At 37.4% G+C, this 20,587-nt stretch overlaps 1 protein-coding gene across 1 annotated transcript; it reads left to right on the forward strand.

Annotated features, from left to right (window-relative positions):
* The first annotated feature begins 312 nt into the window (after positions 1–312).
* LOC139872296 (uncharacterized) lies at positions 313–875 on the forward strand. The gene has a single exon (XM_071860144.1). The coding sequence runs from the start codon at positions 432–434 to the stop codon at positions 717–719; it is 288 nt and encodes a 95-aa protein (XP_071716245.1). The 5' UTR covers positions 313–431; the 3' UTR covers positions 720–875.
* Positions 876–20,587: the final 19,712 nt, after the last annotated feature.

Consider the following 20,587-nt stretch of genomic DNA (forward strand, 5'->3'; position numbering starts at 1 on the left):
ACTGACTTTTAACAACTTAATTTAATAGCTATTAATATTAATATACGTACAATAATACTTTTCAATTTAGACTAATATGTATGTATATGTATGTAATATGGTAGCAACATAATAGTCATAGCATAGTCATATGATATATGATACGAGTATTAAGATAATCTAGAAAACTTATGATAAGAAATATAATAATTTACGTGAAAAAGAAGAATGGGAGATTGAGTCAATTATCTAACTTGTACAAGTTTGTTTGTTACATGTTGACTACATCAAGTCATCAAAAACTTCCTATAAAACCCTTCCCTTGTGCATCTCATTTATCTTTAAACTTAAATTTCATTCGTTCCCTATCATCTATCCATTGTTCTCCACAACACAAATTTTAATTTCCGACCAGAATCTATCTTTGATATTCCGATAACAAGTTATATAACATGATGCTTGACGATATAATCTCCGGCGACACTCTTTTAAAAGTGTCCTTGTTCATCCTTGTTCAAGGTCTTGTATATCTTATTCTATCAAGTTCTTCCAATATCTTCTCTAAGACTGCCCCAAGTCTTCGTGCAACAAGTTTTAGAACGGTTCGATCAGTTAGTATTCGAAGGATAATGGCCGCACTATCCGACTTGCCAGCTGGCGGTGAGACTTCTCCTTCAATCAAAGACCCGAGCTCTTTGAAACGACAAGACTCGGTTCCTACCCATGATCACTCTTCGTAGATTCATTTTGATTTTGATTTTGATTTTGATTTTGATCTTGGATTTGTTGATTTGTTTGTGAATAGATACTAGATGTGTACCAAAGAATTTTTTATTTTGTTTGTATTATTTATGTGTGAATTTAAAATATATATGATTAAAAAATATTAATATGTATGGTATAAAGTATGGACATTTAATGTTTGACTTTTTTATTGATTAATTGAATGATTAGAAAATTATATGTAGGTGATCAAGGGTGGGTTCAATGTTATACTGCCCCTAATTTACAAAACTCTAATAAATCGTATAAAAATAATTTATAAGGTAAAAGAGCGTTAATCTTATTCAAAGTCAAACCAAAGTCAAAGCTAAACAAAACGGACGTTAAACCAAAATTACTAAAGTTTTACAAAATTCTAAGGCAAAGGTGCTAAGTCCACTTCAAATCTACACTCTTCTCTCGATCCCAAAGCCCACTGAATACCTGTCGTCAGTGTTGTAAATCTCCCGAGATCTCCCCCGAGATCTCGTTTTTAGAAGGCAACCGAGACGAGATGTTCATCTCCCGAGATGTCTCGGTCAACGGGGTCAAACTTAGTCAAAGCCACGATTTCTCGAATTTTCTTGCTAATTTGTAACATTTTCTTGTAAAATTCGTAATTTTTAAGATTTTCTCGCTCATTTCTCGGATATTTTTGTAAAATCTCGTAAAAACGTATATAAATATACATATATTTATGTTTTTATGTATATTTTTATTAAAAACCTATAAAGTCAATGTAAGTCAACGTCCGAGATCTCCCCGAGATTATTCCGAGATGCCGAGATCTCTCTAAAAAAGTCCAAACGAGATCTCCCCGAGATCCGAATTCTCCAACCTTGCCTGTCGTATAAGAAAGAAAACGGAATACGACTGAGCCAAAGCCCAGTGAAGGGATATAACAAACGCAAGAGTTTATTATGGCATGCAAATACATTTTACAAAAGAACTTGTTTTCGATATAACTTATTCTCAAAGTAAACTTAGTTTGACAGAAAAGTACGATTTAGTATAGATATACAATACAAAATGTGTAAAACTTATATTAACACAAGCTTATTTCAAAGTAGACTTATTTTAATACAACTTACTTTCAAAACGAACACTTTTCCAAAAAAAAAAAAAAAAAAGTACGAATAGGCATAAATCCACAATACCAAAGATGTCATTATATCAAAGTATAGTACATAACACAAATTTCATAAAATAATGCAGTAAGAGTCAAAACAAATATCTTACAAAGTATCAAAATGAAATCATAGAGTAATTACTCCACTAATCATTCATATCGGTGACGTTTCGTATGACACTACGATAAACGTTCACCGTCAAAACAAAGTACCTAGGATCGATCCATACGCCTCCTATCAAAATACAAATAACAAAGAACTCGTACCACTACCGGGTAATCAAAAGGAGACGCCGTAGAAATAAACCAATACACCGCTACGGTCGATGCCACATTATCGGTGTCACAATAATGCGCTCATGGGACCTCCATGAATAGGTTACTCTTAGGCACATTTTAAGAAACCGTTTTAATTAACTTATGTTTACAAAATACTGAATACTTTTAAAGTAAATGTAAATAATGAACTCTAAAATATGTCTAATAAGAACTAGTATAGTGAACCAAAATATTTTACGTTTGACGAAATACTTAAAATGTTTAATAACATGATATGTCGTTTTCTTTTAAAATCTCATGTCAACCCAACCGCTCGGTTTAACTTTTGCTACTAGTCATTTACATACTTTTAGAGCCCTTATTGAATAACATAACTTATACATAATTTAACGGAACATGTAAAGCCACATAGAATGAGGGACACTCGATACGAATCACCGTACCACTCGCCACACTCACACATGTTCTTTACCGGGCTGTTTCGGGACATTTCGGGGCTGTTTATGGAATGTTTCGGGGCTGAAAATACAGCAGCTTCAGGACTGATTCGGGCTGATTTCCAGGCTGTTTTTGTTGGATTTTTCGAGACACGGTTTTGACACAATGTAAGACCCGAATATTTATTTTGTATACTTGTTTATTAAAGGCATATGAGATCGGGCTTCGTTGAATATTTATGTATATTAAATTTGGAAAAGAGCTGAATCTGTCAATCTGCGCGCCGCGCAAAGCGGCCGCGCGCCGCGCAAACGCGCTGACAGAACCTATCTTGTTTTATTTATTTTAAATGAAGGGTATTTGGGTAATTTCACATGGGGCCGGATTTGTGGGCATTATCAGTTGGTTTAGATCCAACTTTGGATCATTTCACATCCATTCATCATCCTCATCCATTCTTAGAGAGAGAGAGAGAGGTCTAGAGAGAGATTTGAGGTTTTGGGGAAGAAGAAGCTCGAATCGATCAAAGTCTCGGGTTTTAAAGTTGTTCCTTTCGTTCTCGGCTACGCGGTGATAGTATTGGTAAGCTCAAACTCCGAATTTCATTTATTTAATTTGATATTCAAGTTAGGGTTTTGAGTTAATTTGTTGTAATACCCTTTTAGGTGATGAAATGGGTTTAGTGATGCTAGTAATCGGGTTTATTGTTAATTGTTGGTGGATTTTGGGTTGGTGAACAAATTGGCCATGTTTAGAACTTGAAATTTAGTTTAATCACTTTAGTTAGCGATTATGGAAGTATTGGAACCCATTGGAGGTTGTTTGGTTGACTAACTTTGACTTTGGGTCAAATTAGGGTTTGGTGGTGACTATGACCCGATTGGCGATTTAATGAGGTTTATAAACTTAAAATGGATTAAGTTGAAGTATAGAACCGAGTTAAATGTGTTTTGGTGTCAAAACTTGTAAAGGATGAGATTTTGGCCTTTATGGGTCAAAATTAGGGTTTAAGTGTCAAAATGGGTATGACACGTGTTTAACACTTGAGTTCGGGTTTAATTGGCATATTATGACCATTCTCACTTGTGTTGGTGATTATTGGTTAATTTTGGGCGCGTTTTGTACTTGGAAGTGCATTTGGGTCAAATTTGCACTAAGTGTCAATTTGGGTTGATTTGTGAATCCATTCTAAGTGTATTGTTGTAATTATGATAATGGAATAGGTATTTCCCATTGGCGAGTTGCAGATTATTTGGAAGCTTTCATCAAGACTTCAAGGTGAGTGATAATATCCTATATGCATATGTATGTGTAGGATGGGTGCGGGTCGGGTGAGGTGATTCTCGGTTATAGAGCTCACTTCACATATAGGTGGATTTGAAGGACTTGTGTATGAGTCCAATTGGCACGTTTGTGCGTCTTGGTTGACCATCTTTGGCGAAGTACACGTTTGTGTGCACGTTATCACACTTGGTTGTGATTTGGTTGTTATAACCCTAATGGCGAAGGGTTGATATGGTTGTGTGGTGGATTTTATAATCCCGTGACCGTGGGTTTTAGTATTGTGAAATGAATCTCGGGTAGTGCGGATTCATGGTGACTCGGGTTGTTCGGTCACCTTATTGGAGGTAATGAATCTCGGGTAGTGCGGATTCATGATGACTCGGGTTGTTCGGTCATCTTATGGTTGAGAAGTGAATTTCGGGTTGTGCGAATTCACAAGGCTCGGGTTGTTCGGCCAATGTTCGTGTGTTTGAGGTTAAGGGGTTAACCTTGTTCGTTTATATTGTTATATATATATTAATGTGTTGTTGTGTTGTAGCTAACCCTCCGGGTGTAGCTATTTGGCGATGTTTACTTTGTCGTTGGTGGACTATCTTTTGTGTTGTATCTTTAGCTCGTTGCTTAGATCGTACGGTATGCTTAGTGTAGACGCTTTATACTTGGATGCTTCGGTATGCGGTATTTGTTTTGTGTGGCGTATTCATTTTATACATATATATGTATGTAGTATATTATCATTCACTAAGCACTAGCTTACCCTCTCGTTGTTGATTATTTTTATAGATTTCATGCGGACGGTGGCTCGGGTAAGTGCGAGGACTAGAAGACTTTCATAGCTTGCTTTAGAGACTTGCATTTGGATCGTTTAGGATTGGGTAGCGTATCCCCGATCGCCATGCTCGGCTTTGTGTTGTATTAAAGTCTTAAAGTCGAAAATTGTATTTTGGTACTTAAGGTGGTAAAATGGGTCGATGTGAGACCCGCTTCGTAAACTTAATTTTATTAATTAAACGTGTTAGTTTTATATGTATGAATTCATGGTTAAAAGCGTTTTGGCTAAAAACGTCGGGAACGGGTCAAACATTTTGGCATTTTAAGTAAAACGGGACAGCGGGCTGCCAGACAGGTTCTGCGCGCCGCGCAACCTGTCGGCGCGCCGCGCAAATGGGTCAGTCAGCAAATTTTTTTTTTTTTGTCATGAAATTTAACGGGGTTTTATACGCGGTATGGTTTGGGTTGTTACAAGTGGTATCAGAGCCTGGTCTAAGGGATTTAGGTGACTTGAGATAGGTGCCTAGACTTAGACTTTTGTGTGCGCGTAATTTATTGCGGGACTTGTAGGATTACGGGTCAGGAACGGGTTTAGTTAGTGCCTTGTTTATAGGTCGACTAACGTTTATATTAGTAATGCGGATATTATTAATATATTATTTGTGTTGTGGTGTAAATCTCGCGTGTGCTTCTGTCGCGTAGAATTTTGTTTGTGTTTGTTTATAGCATCGAGCGAGGCGGTCGTTGTACTAACGAGTCGATGCGGCGTGCGTGCGTAATAAGAACTTGCAGACCTTATTACGGGTGCAAATCGTGTCTAACAAGTGATGTACGACGAGTGTTTAGCAAGATGGGGTGGTGTTGTGCGTGTCGTTTTATACGTGCGTGGACTAATCGTTTTGCATTCTTTAGAATGACGACGCGAAACGAGACCGAGACGAATGACACGGAATTTAACGCTAGAGTTGCGGTCGCCGTTGCGGAGCAAATGAGAGCGTTTCGAGAAGAAATGGATGGGAAGTATTCCGAATTCCAAAATAGGGGTGAAATGGAGCGTTGTCTTAAGAGCTTCATGAGGACTAGACCCCCGATGTATGATGGGAAACCGGATCCTTTGGTGAGTACGACTTGGGTTTCGGATGTCGAAGGGTGTTTTCGTACTATGGAATGCCCTCCCGAGAAAAAGACGAGACTCGCTACTAGTTTGTTGCGGGGTAGGGCGAAGGATTGGTTGGATGGCAAGATTGATCTTGTCGGTGGTGAAACGTTTATGACGTTATCGTGGGACGAATTTAAGGAGGAATTCTTCGAGGAGTTCCGAACTTCAGCCGATTTATCGGAATTGCGTTGTGAGTTGCGAAATTTGCAACAGGGTTCTATGGACTTGAATACTTTAAAGACGACTTTTATGTCGAAGGCTCGTTTTTGCCCGGAATATTTGGGGAACGATCGTTTGTTGATGGAGGATTTCTATCGAACTTTGAGCGATGACTTGAAAAGCAAAATTAGCCGGGGTTACGCGAAGTCGTTTGCGGAGTTATTTGCGGTGGCTAGAGGTTTCGAGTCTTATACGCGATCGAAAAAGGGCGAACCTTCAAGTGAGGGAAGGGTTGTTTCTTATGGTGCTCCGAGTAAGAGGACTAAGGGTCCGAGTGCGAGTACGAGTAAAGTGGTAAAGGGCGCGGTGGAATCTCGTGCGCCTAGATGTTTCAATTGTGGCGTTAGGGGTCACAAGTTGTGGGAATGCACGATGCCGAGAAGTGAAGGCGGAATGTGCTACTATTGTCATAAAGAGGGACATCGCAAGCCGGATTGTCCCGAGTTGGCGGCAGCGAATGCCGCAAGGAGACGTTGAGGTACGTTTCGTTTTGATAAATATGTCTTTAAATATTTATTTATGTGGCGTTTATGTTCGGACTTGTTAATTGCATAGTGATTTGCATGTTATGGTTAAGGGTGACGTTCCTAACGGAAGTACCCTATGGTGATGTTTGGTTGTTGGACGAAGGGCGTAAGACTTGGTGTAACCAAGCATTCCTTAGTATTTGGGGAATGTTACTACCAAGCCACGGAAATGGTTTTGGTGTTCGATTGTTTAGCGCGTGTTCGCTTTTGGTGTTGAAGTGATGAACCATGAGGTTCGTCGGGTGATTGGAACCTTTGAGGCCGAGTGTTTAAAATCTCGATGTGTGTTGGTAATGGAGTCTTTATGACGCGACATTAGGTGCCTCTTTTATACCTACTAGCGTGGTGTCGACTCCGATTGTGTTGTGGTTACATTGTACTTAGGGTACCGGGAGAAACCCGTAGGTACATGAGTGACTAGGTGAAACTTGACAAACTAAAGCAATTGGATAATTGCGAGGGTATGGTTTGTGTAATCGTGATACACTTTTCGTTCGAAGTGTTTAAGGATTGATTGAAATCCTTCGCGTGCTCAAGATTAGAGCAAGGTGTGGTGATGGGTCGTGTGTACCCAATTGTTGGTAAAGTCTACCTTTGGTAGCATCGTACGGGTGTACGAGTTGTGATATAGGAACGTGGTTCCAAGTGGGGGAGTCGCACTCCCGCACGAGGAAGTTTTAGTGTGATATTTCGGATGATGCTTTGGTAGATCCGGACACTTTGTCGAGACCTAGTTTTGGTCGATTTGTGGTAGAGTACGATTTCGGATAAATTGTACTTATGGTTTAGATTGGAATTACCACCGAGGTGGTAATGTGGTAAACCTCGTTGAGAGATAATGGTCGTGTTTGGTGAGCAAGGTGAAATCCTTCGGTTAAGGAAGGTGTGTGTCGGGTTCTCTTTTGGAGAATTCTTGTTCGGTACCTATGTTTGATATAGGTGGTTCTTGCTCGATTATGGTATGTGGTTGATGAAGCATGACCTTCGGGGTCCGCTGACTTCATCGTAGTATTGTGGATTAATGAAGCATGACTTTCGGGTCCGCTGACTTCATTATAGTATGGTTACGTGATGGAGCATGATCTTTAGGGTCCGCTGACTTCATCATGGGAGTACGTGATTGATGGAGCATGATCTTTAGGGTCCGCTGACTTCGTCATGAGCGTGGTGTTAAGATCGGTGAAGCATGATCTTCGGGTCCGCTGACTTCATCCGGTATTGAGATTGGTGGAGCATGACCTTCGGGGTCCGCTGACTTCATCAAGAGAGTTGTGTTGTGGGACGTGAACATCGGGTTGTTCGTATTCACAATATTTCGGGTAGTACGATTGTCCCTGTTGGTTGGGCTCATAGTTTGAGGTAGTGAATGTCGGGTGGTTCGGATTCACTAAGGCTCGGGTTGTACGGCCATCCTCGGTTATACTATGTGGCGGTGGCAGTGAATATCGGTTTGCGCGTATTCACGATGACTCGGGTTGTGCGGTCATTTCGTTGTGAGATATATGGATTGGGTTGGTGGATTTCGGGTTGTGCGAATTCACTAAGGTTCGGGTTGTTTCGACCATCCTCCATATGTGTTTTGGCTCGGGTTGTTTCGGCCATGTTGAGTTGTAATCTATTGGTTATTTGATACACCAATGGTGGGGTCGTGAGGACCATGTTGTGGGAACTATCGGTCGTTTTATGCGTCGATGGTGGGGTCGTGAGGACCATGTGGTATGATTAGTGGTGCGATAGCCGTATTTCGCTCACATGTTTGTTACGGGTGTGACGATAGATGATTTCGTACCCCTTGGGATTTGTGTTCCCATAGCCGCTTTGGGCGCTATCGGTTTCTAACCGTGGATTGTGTTGTTACGGTAGTTGCGTATGGGTCGTATTGCGCACTACAATGGATGATTCGTGATTGGTGGTATCCGTAAGGATTCTTTTGGTTCGGTCTTCGTTGTTTCGGGTCGTTGACCTTAGGTTGAGACTTGGTTGCTTTTAGAGTTGTACTCGGTATTAGTATGCTAAGGGATTGACATCCCGGTACGAGATTAGTTGAGTTTTCCCGATGTTAGGGTAAGAGCATGGTTTTAGTGCTCGGATTGTGGACTTGAGAAGTCGCGGGTGACGATTTAGTTGTGGAAGGCGATTCGTTGGAAAGAATTGCTTAGGAAGTCGGATTGAGACTTATGTCGAGGACCGTAGGGTGAGGTCTGTTTGGTTAAGTGATGAGGATCACGAGGACGTGATCGAGTTTAAGTGGGGGAGAGTTGTAAGACCCGAATATTTATTTTGTATACTTGTTTATTAAAGGCATATGAGATCGGGCTTCGTTGAATATTTATGTATATTAAATTTGGAAAAGAGCTGAATCTGTCAATCTGCGCGCCGCGCAAAGCGGCCGCGCGCCGCGCAAACGCGCTGACAGAACCTATCTTGTTTTATTTATTTTAAATGAAGGGTATTTGGGTAATTTCACATGGGGCCGGATTTGTGGGCATTATCAGTTGGTTTAGATCCAACTTTGGATCATTTCACATCCATTCATCATCCTCATCCATTCTTAGAGAGAGAGAGAGGTCTAGAGAGAGATTTGAGGTTTTGGGGAAGAAGAAGCTCGAATCGATCAAAGTCTCGGGTTTTAAAGTTGTTCCTTTCGTTCTCGGCTACGCGGTGATAGTATTGGTAAGCTCAAACTCCGAATTTCATTTATTTAATTTGATATTCAAGTTAGGGTTTTGAGTTAATTTGTTGTAATACCCTTTTAGGTGATGAAATGGGTTTAGTGATGCTAGTAATCGGGTTTATTGTTAATTGTTGGTGGATTTTGGGTTGGTGAACAAATTGGCCATGTTTAGAACTTGAAATTTAGTTTAATCACTTTAGTTAGCGATTATGGAAGTATTGGAACCCATTGGAGGTTGTTTGGTTGACTAACTTTGACTTTGGGTCAAATTAGGGTTTGGTGGTGACTATGACCCGATTGGCGATTTAATGAGGTTTATAAACTTAAAATGGATTAAGTTGAAGTATAGAACCGAGTTAAATGTGTTTTGGTGTCAAAACTTGTAAAGGATGAGATTTTGGCCTTTATGGGTCAAAATTAGGGTTTAAGTGTCAAAATGGGTATGACACGTGTTTAACACTTGAGTTCGGGTTTAATTGGCATATTATGACCATTCTCACTTGTGTTGGTGATTATTGGTTAATTTTGGGCGCGTTTTGTACTTGGAAGTGCATTTGGGTCAAATTTGCACTAAGTGTCAATTTGGGTTGATTTGTGAATCCATTCTAAGTGTATTGTTGTAATTATGATAATGGAATAGGTATTTCCCATTGGCGAGTTGCAGATTATTTGGAAGCTTTCATCAAGACTTCAAGGTGAGTGATAATATCCTATATGCATATGTATGTGTAGGATGGGTGCGGGTCGGGTGAGGTGATTCTCGGTTATAGAGCTCACTTCACATATAGGTGGATTTGAAGGACTTGTGTATGAGTCCAATTGGCACGTTTGTGCGTCTTGGTTGACCATCTTTGGCGAAGTACACGTTTGTGTGCACGTTATCACACTTGGTTGTGATTTGGTTGTTATAACCCTAATGGCGAAGGGTTGATATGGTTGTGTGGTGGATTTTATAATCCCGTGACCGTGGGTTTTAGTATTGTGAAATGAATCTCGGGTAGTGCGGATTCATGGTGACTCGGGTTGTTCGGTCACCTTATTGGAGGTAATGAATCTCGGGTAGTGCGGATTCATGATGACTCGGGTTGTTCGGTCATCTTATGGTTGAGAAGTGAATTTCGGGTTGTGCGAATTCACAAGGCTCGGGTTGTTCGGCCAATGTTCGTGTGTTTGAGGTTAAGGGGTTAACCTTGTTCGTTTATATTGTTATATATATATTAATGTGTTGTTGTGTTGTAGCTAACCCTCCGGGTGTAGCTATTTGGCGATGTTTACTTTGTCGTTGGTGGACTATCTTTTGTGTTGTATCTTTAGCTCGTTGCTTAGATCGTACGGTATGCTTAGTGTAGACGCTTTATACTTGGATGCTTCGGTATGCGGTATTTGTTTTGTGTGGCGTATTCATTTTATACATATATATGTATGTAGTATATTATCATTCACTAAGCACTAGCTTACCCTCTCGTTGTTGATTATTTTTATAGATTTCATGCGGACGGTGGCTCGGGTAAGTGCGAGGACTAGAAGACTTTCATAGCTTGCTTTAGAGACTTGCTTTTGGATCGTTTAGGATTGGGTAGCGTATCCCCGATCGCCATGCTCGGCTTTGTGTTGTATTAAAGTCTTAAAGTCGAAAATTGTATTTTGGTACTTAAGGTGGTAAAATGGGTCAATGTGGGACCCGCTTCGTAAACTTAATTTTATTAATTAAACGTGTTAGTTTTATATGTATGAATTCATGGTTAAAAGCGTTTTGGCTAAAAACGTCGGGAACGGGTCAAACATTTTGGCATTTTAAGTAAAACGGGACAGCGGGCTGCCAGACAGGTTCTGCGCGCCGCGCAACCTGTCGGCGCGCCGCGCAAATGGGTCAGTCAGCAAAATTTTTTTTTTTTGTCATGAAATTTAACGGGGTTTTATACGCGGTATGGTTTGGGTTGTTACACGCAATTTCTAAAGACCAATTTATTATGATTCCTCAACTATCAAACATAATTAGAAACCTCGTTAGTACATCAAAAATGGGGAAAATCATAACATTAATTATAGACTAACAAACATAACGAATAATCAAATGAGCATGTCATACTAATGATTTTTATACAAAATTCGAAACAAAGTTTTGAGAAGAAAGATTTTACCGAAATGATCCTAGAACCACCTAGAATATCCGTACCTTATCTCGAGTAACGAAATTTCAAAGACGAAAGAATCACCAAGAGAAAGCGATCACCGAACCGAATCTAATACATACAAGAGTATGAGCACAAAACACATTCATGTAGGAACTATGTAATATCCCTTTTTTATAATATTATCATATGATCATATGATATTTATGAGTTTATTCATATTATTACAAAATTATAAGCTTTATTAAAAACTCATTATTGTTGCTGTATTTTAACCACCAAAAGTATGAAGTGTTTAACAAAGTTTTGACTTGATATTTTTATATATTTTAATTCAAACTTTTAGAGCTTATAAAATAATATTATACTATTAATAATATGAAACAAAAGATAAAAGTATTACCTTGATATAGAACATCAATACAACCTTGTTTTTTTTTCAAAATGAATCAAACACTTGGTAATTGGAAGAGTGAATTGTGTAGGATTTTTAGGCTAGATAAAAAATGGAAGAATAGATCATAACATACGTACAACTTTCTTGTAATTGTGATTCAAGTAATTGTGAAATGTCATGTATTAAGAGATCATCATTAAGGATATTAATGAAAGTTAACTTTGCAAGTTACAAGAGTAAATAATGAGTTAGTAATCCAAAAGTCTCATGTATCTAGACATGTATTACACTTGTGGTAAAAGATTAAAAGTTCTAGGCATTAAAGTAATCTTATTAAAAGAACAAGATTTACAAATTAAATTATCATGTGACAAACTAATCAATTTATAACTTATGTTAATATTATTGTTAAACAAACTTAGGATATAATTAATAGTTATATTAAACTTAAGATTAGATGTAATCTTTACTTATGAATTATTTTCCATCTCAAAACATTGTCTTAAATATTATCAAAGTTATAGTGTTAAATTTTCGCGGGATATTACAATTCTACCCACTTAAAAAAATTTCGTCCTCGAAATTGAAAAAAAGTTAAGAAACAAAAACACACAAAATAGCAAACAAATGAGGGTTTTGCGCGTTGGAATTGTTTACGAGAGTATAATAGGGTTTTAATGCAAATTATATTAATTTATACAATATTATTTTCTTTTTGTAACTTAGTGGTATAGTTATTAAGGGTCCACTATTGATACTTATATATGAAACGTCATATTTTCAAACTTAGATAACGTGTGTATCAATTAAAATCTTAATTATTTTTAAAACTCTTAAAGTTGCTAGAATTACTCATAATATTAACACGTCTCAAGTAAAGAAACAAATTAGATTTTCAAGATCCTATAAGAGTTAAAAATTGATCTAAGTAGAGTAAATGTATCATATAATATTTCATATTAGTATTCAATGATTTCGATAAGTTCATACATTCAACTTAATCACCATCACGCTGACCAGACGTGCTAATGATTACTTTGTACATATATGTTCTTATCGTTATCACTTCATACCACAATTCAGATTTTCACATATGTAACTAACTTTACAAACTAACAAAGTTGATGATTATATATTTTCAATTTAAGTCTTATGCATGTTTAAAATATATCTTATTGACTTCACTTTTATTCAATTATTTTCTTTAAACAAAATAATATGTAGAATATACTAGCACCTAAAGGCATCTAAATTAAAACACATAAATTTAAAACATGCAATCAAAACATATGCAAATAATATCAAATTAATCATAACAATGTTTACGTCTAACAATGACTAGTTGTCGATTATTTGTGACGACCCAGAAATTTTCGATTAAATTTAAACTTAATCTTCATATGATTTCGACACGATAAGCAAAGTCTGTTATGTTGAATTTCAAAATATTTGAAATTGTTCCATGAAACCATTAGATCTTTGACTATGCCCGACGATTCAAGAACACCAGTGTGTAAATAAATATGTAAATATATATGAATTCTATACATATGCAATATTGTAATATATATATATATATATATATATATATATATATATATATATATATATACACACATATATAATTAATAAATATTAAAGATTTAATAAATTATAGATATTATATAATAAATGGTAATATATTATATTTAATTACAAGTTTGAATATATAATTGTTATATTAATATTATTATCATTACTTTCATTATCATTATTGTTAATATTATTACTTGTATTATTAATATTAAATATTTCTAAAATAATATATATATATATATATATATATATATATATATATATATATATATATATATATATATAAAATTTGATATGTAAAAGTGATGATATTATTATTATTATTAATACTATTATTATCATTACTAATATTATTATAACTAATAAGATTATTATTATCATTTATTGTGACGATCGCTCCAAATCCATATGGACGAACACGTCATTCATCGATTTCATTGCGAGGTATTTGACCTCTATATGATACGTTTTGTAAACATTGCATTCTTTTGAAAAGGCACACCATAAATGAATATTTAAATCAAAGGTTTTCGACATCTGATGATTTCTACATATAGACAATCACTGTAATATAATAGTTTACATTGATACTTCCGTTGACAATGCAGTCAAAATAAGATACATGGTGATGATTTGGTGAATGCAACATTTCCTTGAAAAATATGCCATGTAAGACTCCATGCACATAGCTTGTCTAACATATAAGCAAACAGCGGAAGACTTCTAGGAAACTTGAGAATAAACATGCTAACAAGTGTCAACACAAAGGTTGGTAAGTTCATAGTTTTATTATTGCGCATAATCTGTATATAAAGATGGATCACAAGATTTCAGTTGTTTTATCCGAAACATTTATCAAATTATTCTGTAAGATTAAGCACCCTGGTAACTAAGCTTTAACGTCTATCTAATAAGTACCCCTGTGTTTAACATGCAACCAACATGTACGATACACTCAAATAGCATATGTCTATTTTATAGTTCAGGCTAGGGTTTCTATACCTGGAACAGACGAGGATGTCAAGCCCTATGGATCCATATACTACTACTCGCGCCCACCAGTTCTTATAACTGGCAGTTACTAGTTACCAAAGCTAAGGGATTTTCGGTTCAAACTCAGTGTAGAATTTAGTATGTACTTGTATCCATTGCGTTTTAAAATAAAGTACATGTATTCTCAGCCCAAAAATATAGATTGCAAAAGCAATTAAAAAGGGATCAATGAAACTCACCTTAGCAGCATATAAAGTCGTTCACCAAAATGTGACCGAAACTCGGATTACCAAATAACCGTAGATCTCAACCTAGAGAACATATGTTGGTCAATAAATGTCTATCAAGCTAGGTCAGGTCATAGTGTATCACAATCCTAATGCTCGAGATCGACATACAAAATTTATCCAAACTCGTTTCAAAAAGTCAATTTTGACAATAGTTCAACAAAACGAGACGTACCTTATATAAGGATTCATTTACTTGGTTGGTAAAAAAAAAAATCCATTTTATCAATCTCGTAAACAAGTTGTTTAAATCTTAATTGCAGATTCAAAAGCAATTTCAATTAACGTCAATCATAATTCATTTGATCATATCTCTTAATCCGTTCATCGAAACTATTCGATATCTAAATGAAAAGTCATTGATTTTTCGCCAGCTTTCCAAAAACATGCATATCATATACCTTTTATGTGATGCCCCGTACAAAACCATCGTGTACGAATCATCAACAACAGGATCATTACAAGGTTAAGTACTATATGCGTTTTCAAAAAGAGTTTGCATTCATTAATAAAGTGATGTCTAAACCAACGTCGAATGTTTTACAATCCAAAAGCATGCTTCTCTAAGTAGAAGCAAATAATAAGTGTAGGTGACCACAACGGTCGTTACAAGTCATAGTTCAAAAGTACAAATGTTTGAATGCAAAATAAAGTAGTTCATGCGATAACAACTCTAAGCAGCGGGTGTCTACAGCACGACTAGTACACAGCGGAAGCTAACCTCAAGCACCTGAGAAAAACATGCTTTAAAACGTCAACACAAATGTTGGTGAGCTATAGTTTAAGTATAACAGTAAGTAAGGTAGGCCACGAGATTTCAGTGCTACAAAGAGCGTTTCAAAACAATATGATAAAGTATATGTTAACCGTGGGCACTTGGTAACTAACTTAACGTTTATACCCCCTGAAAGTACACTTGGCAAGTGCGTATGTCTATGAAGTATTAAACACTCGTTAAATGCTAGCGCTATTAGCCCGAGTGGGGATGTCAAACCCTATGGATCCATATCTAAGATTGACGTTCACCGGTTCAAAAACCAATGACTAAACGTTACCGAGCTAAAGGGAATGTTTATGCCGTTATATAACCCACACATATATAAAGTTTAAGTACTCATGCCTAGTATATAAAACATAAAATCCGCATATATTCTCAGTTCCCAAAATAAGTTAAAGTAAAAAGGGAATGCTATAACTCACAATGATAAAGTAGCGGTAAAGTATGACTCGGAAAGTAAGCAAGTAATGAAGGTCGTCCAAACGGGTCCTCAACCTAAGTCAAATAGTAATAAGTCAGTAAACCATCTGAAAAGGTTTAAAAGTATGTAAATAAGGTCTTAAGGGTCATCATCATTCGTCATTTAACAAAAGGTGTAAAGTAGGTTTCGTTCAAGAAAGTAGTTTAAAACAAAGGCTGACTTCAGTCAGTCACCACGGCCTCTACCCTTACTGAATTAAGGTGAGACCAGTGGCCATGGCTCCGTATATGAGTCCTTTAAGTGTGGTAAAATTTACAGAAGCAAACTCGTCTTTGTTTGACCGTGGCAACGGTCTAAGTGCGAGTAGGTCAGAAATTTCTGCACAACATTAAAAGGACATAGTGACGATCGGAGGGCCATAAATCCTAAACCGTAACTCGGATTAAGATGAGTCCTATATGAAAAGTTATCTACTCCAAAAGATCTATTTGAAAATCATAATCACAACAGCCCAGGTCTACTGGTCTGTTACAGAAACAGCAGAACAGTAGGCTGTAAACAGAAACAGAAAGATAAATGGGTTCCGGTGGGTTTGGTGCTTGATGTTCATCATGGTTCTCATCCTTGAAGCCTATAGCTTCAAGTGTACAACTCATTGATGTGTTTACATCATCTTTACCATGGTTTGACCATCATAACCCAAGTGCAATTCCAAGACATGAAGCACAACTCACTTAAGTGTTGCAAGTGTTTTGATGAACCAAAGTTACATCAAAGTCTTAGATCTAACACATACATGAACTTTAAAACTAATAATAAGTTACAAACTTGAAAATGAACTTATGAAATCAAGATCTTAAATTGTAGAACATAGTTCTTAGTTAGATCTTGAAGATCCAAGACTCAAAAGTCTAGATCAAGCATAAGTATACAAAGTTATATTTAAAGAAAACTTATTTATGTGTTCTTGAACTTTCAAGTTAATTTTAAGTTCAAGATTAATGAGATCAAGGTTAACTAGTAACACTTGACCAATAATAACCAACAAACATGAATTTAAAGTGCAAGAATGAAGTGATAAATTAAATAAACAAGTAAAAGGTTCATGGTTGTTCATACTTTTAAAGATTCAACCAAAGTTTGATCTTTAAGAAAAAGTAAACCTTAAGTTTACTTCAAGAACTACAAGTATGATTTCAACACATGAACATTAATCTTTTAAAATTAACAAGTGTAGAACATAACTAGAAAGTTTATGTTCTTGTTGTTCTTGTTATAACAAGATAAAATGAAGAATCAAACTAACAAGTCTTGATTCTTGAAAGCTAGTAAGTAAGTAACAACAAGTAATTAACTAAACAACATGAACAAATTAAACAACAAACAAATGATGATGATGTAAGGGTGTTGGATTGGTTATTAACAAGAAAAGAAGAAGAGAAAATGCTTCAAGTTACTTACTAAATGATGATGATGTAAGGGTGTTGGATTGGTTATTAACAAGAAAAGAAGAAGAGAAAATGCTTCAAGTTACTTACTATCTTTTAGAGAAAAAGAGAGAAAAGAAATGTTGCAAGTAAGAGTGTGAGTTGGAAATGAGAGATGCAAGTGAGTACTAGTGAACAAGTAGTGTAAAAAAAAAAATTTGAATCCCCACATGGCCATAAGGCCTTCGGCATTCAGCAGAAAAAAAGGGGGGAATGGAAGAGTTTCTTGGTCACTTGCATGTAAAGCTCTTTAAAGTTGGTTAATGGATGACATTTGCATGGAAACATGGTGTAACTAGATTCTTAATGCCATAAACTAAGTGGGCTAGTTTCTTAATGCCATAGTTACACTTACAAGTACTACTTACATGTCTAAGTGGGCTAGTTAATCCATATAAATGGGTAGGGTGGGCTTATAAGCCCAAGTTCAAGAGTCCATTAACATTAACAAGGCCCAAGTTCAATTAATTAACAAATTAATCCAAATAAAGCCCAAGTAACTAACTAATAACCTTAGTTAATTAAAATGATTAATAAACTTAATCACGAATGTAAATAATACTTGAAAATATTATTCGTGAAGTTTCGTGTGTCACAAAGACGTTTCGGGCATTTAAAAGTCAAGTACGGTTAATCATGGCAACAAGTAAATGTAATAACATACATTCGTTTAATCACAAGTATTAATAATAACAATTATTAATAAAATAACGTTGGAAAATCCAGGGTCATTACATTACCCACCTGTTAAAGAAAATTTCGTCCCGAAATTTAAGCTGAGGTAGATGGAGGAGTCGGGAAAAGGTGAGGATACTTCCGCATCATTTGATCCTCTCGCTCCCAAGTAAACTCAGGTCCTCGTTTGGCATTCCATCATACTCGGATGATCGGAATCTTGTTGCGTTTCAAAGTTTTGATCTCACGATCCATAATCTCAACAGGTTCTTCCACAAAGTGAAGTTTGTCGTCAATCGTAAGTTCTTCCAATGGTATGATAAGTTCAGGTGCAGCAAGACACTTCTTCAAGTTTGACACATGGAAGGTAGGATGAACTGAGCTCAATTGTGCTGGTAGATCCAAACGGTAAGTAACGGGTCCAACACGTTCCAAGATTTCAAAAGGACCAATGTATCGTGGGTTCAACTTTCCACGTTTTCCAAAACGGATCACACATTTCCAAGGTGCAACCTTTAACATTACGCGGTCACCAACGTTGAATTCAAAGTCCTTACGTTTAAGATCAGCATAACTCTTTTGGCGATCACGGGCAGTCTTAAGTCTAGCTTGGATCTGAGCAATCTTCTCCGTGGTTTCGTGGACGACCTCGGGTCCGGTGATTTGCTTTTCGCCTACTTCAGCCCAACAAATAGGAGATCGGCACTTGTGGCCATACAATGCTTCAAAAGGTGCTGCATTAATGATAGAGTGATAACTGTTGTTATACGAGAATTCGGCGAGTGGCAAATGCCTTTCCCAGGCCTTTCCGAAATCAATGACACATGCACGCAACATGTCCTCCAAGGTCTGAATTGTTCGTTCACTTTGCCCGTCGGTCTGAGGGTGATAAGCAGTACTCATGTCAAGATGAGTTCCCATGGCTTCTTGCAAAGAACGCCAAAATCTAGAAGCAAAACGGGGATCGCGGTCGGAGATGATCGATAAAGGTACACCATGACGAGATACAACCTCTTTGATGTATAATTGAGCAAGTCTCTCCATTGTATCCATTTCCTTCATCGCTAGAAAGTGTGCAGATTTAGTAAGGCGGTCAACAATAACCCAAATGGTATCGTATCCGCCCACCGTCTTTGGTAGCTTGGTAATGAAATCCATTGTGATCCTTTCCCACTTCCATTGTGGGATTTCCAGTTGCTGAAGTAACCCAGAAGGTCTCTGATGCTTGGCTTTAACCTTCGAGCAAGTTAAACACTTACCAACATAAGTCGCAACGTCCTTCTTAAGATTCGGCCACCAATACTGTTCTTTAAGGTCGTGGTACATTTTGTCCGCTCCAGGGTGAATCGAATATCTAGATTTGTGGGCTTCATCAAGTATCAGGTTTCGTAGATCTCCATAACAAGGTACCCAAATTCTTCCGGCATAACATCGGAGTCCAGACTCCCTAACCTCGAATCGAGAGACAAGTATGTTCAAATGTTCGTGAGATATGTTCTCCTCCTTGAGAGCCTCATCTTGGGCTACTCTGATCTGGCTGTTGAGGTTCGAATGGATGGTGATGTTCAGAGCCCTTACACGAAGAGGTGACATCCTCTACTTTCGAATTAAAGCGTCAGCTACAACATTGGCCTTGCCAGGGTGATAACGGAGTTCACAATCGTAGTCGTTGAGTGTCTCGATCCATCGACGCTGTCTCATATTCAGTTGCTTCTGATCGAATATGTGTTGGAGAATCTTGTGATCGGTGAAGATAGTGCTCTTAGTTCCATACAAATAATGTCTCCACAATTTAAGCGCAAAGACAACAGCTCCAAGTTCAAGATCATGAGTAGTGTAGTTCCGCTCGTGAATCTTCAATTGGCGGGAGGCATAGGCAATAACCTTTGATCGTTGCATCAGTACACAACCAAAACCACTCTTCGAAGCATCGCAATAAACAACGAAATCGTCACTGCCTTCGGGAAGCGATAGGATAGGTGCGGTGGTTAACTTCTTCTTCAAAGTTTGAAATGCTGATTCGTGTGCGGGTTCCCAAAGGAACTTCTTTCCCTTGTGAGTCAGCGCAGTCAAAGGACGCGCAATCAGAGAAAATCCTTCAATGAACCTTCGGTAGTAACCGGTGAGACCTAGGAATTGGCAAATATGCGTCGGAGTAGTGGGGGTCTCCCACTTGCTGATGGCTTCAATCTTGGTAGGGTCAACTTTGATACCCTGGTCGCTCACAACATGACCCAGAAATTGAACTTCCTTCAACCAAAATTCACACTTGGAGAATTTGGCGTAAAGTTGCTCTTGTCTTAAGAGTTCAAGTACTAATCGGAGGTGTTGCTCATGCTCTTCTTCGCTCTTAGAGTAGATGAGGATATCATCTATGAAGACGATAACAAACTTATCCAAGTACGGCTTGCAGACACGATTCATAAGGTCCATGAACACGGCAGGTGCATTTGTCAAACCGAATGGCATCACGAGAAACTCATAATGACCATAACGGGTCCTGAATGCAGTTTTCATCACGTCACTTTCCTTCACCCTCAACTGGTGATAACCGGATCGCAAATCGATCTTTGAGTAGACACTCGATCCTTGTAGTTGATCAAAAAGATCATCAATTCGTA

This window comes from Rutidosis leptorrhynchoides, chromosome 1 (genome assembly GCF_046630445.1).
Source record: "Rutidosis leptorrhynchoides isolate AG116_Rl617_1_P2 chromosome 1, CSIRO_AGI_Rlap_v1, whole genome shotgun sequence".
NCBI classification, from domain to species: Eukaryota; Viridiplantae; Streptophyta; class Magnoliopsida; order Asterales; family Asteraceae; genus Rutidosis; species Rutidosis leptorrhynchoides.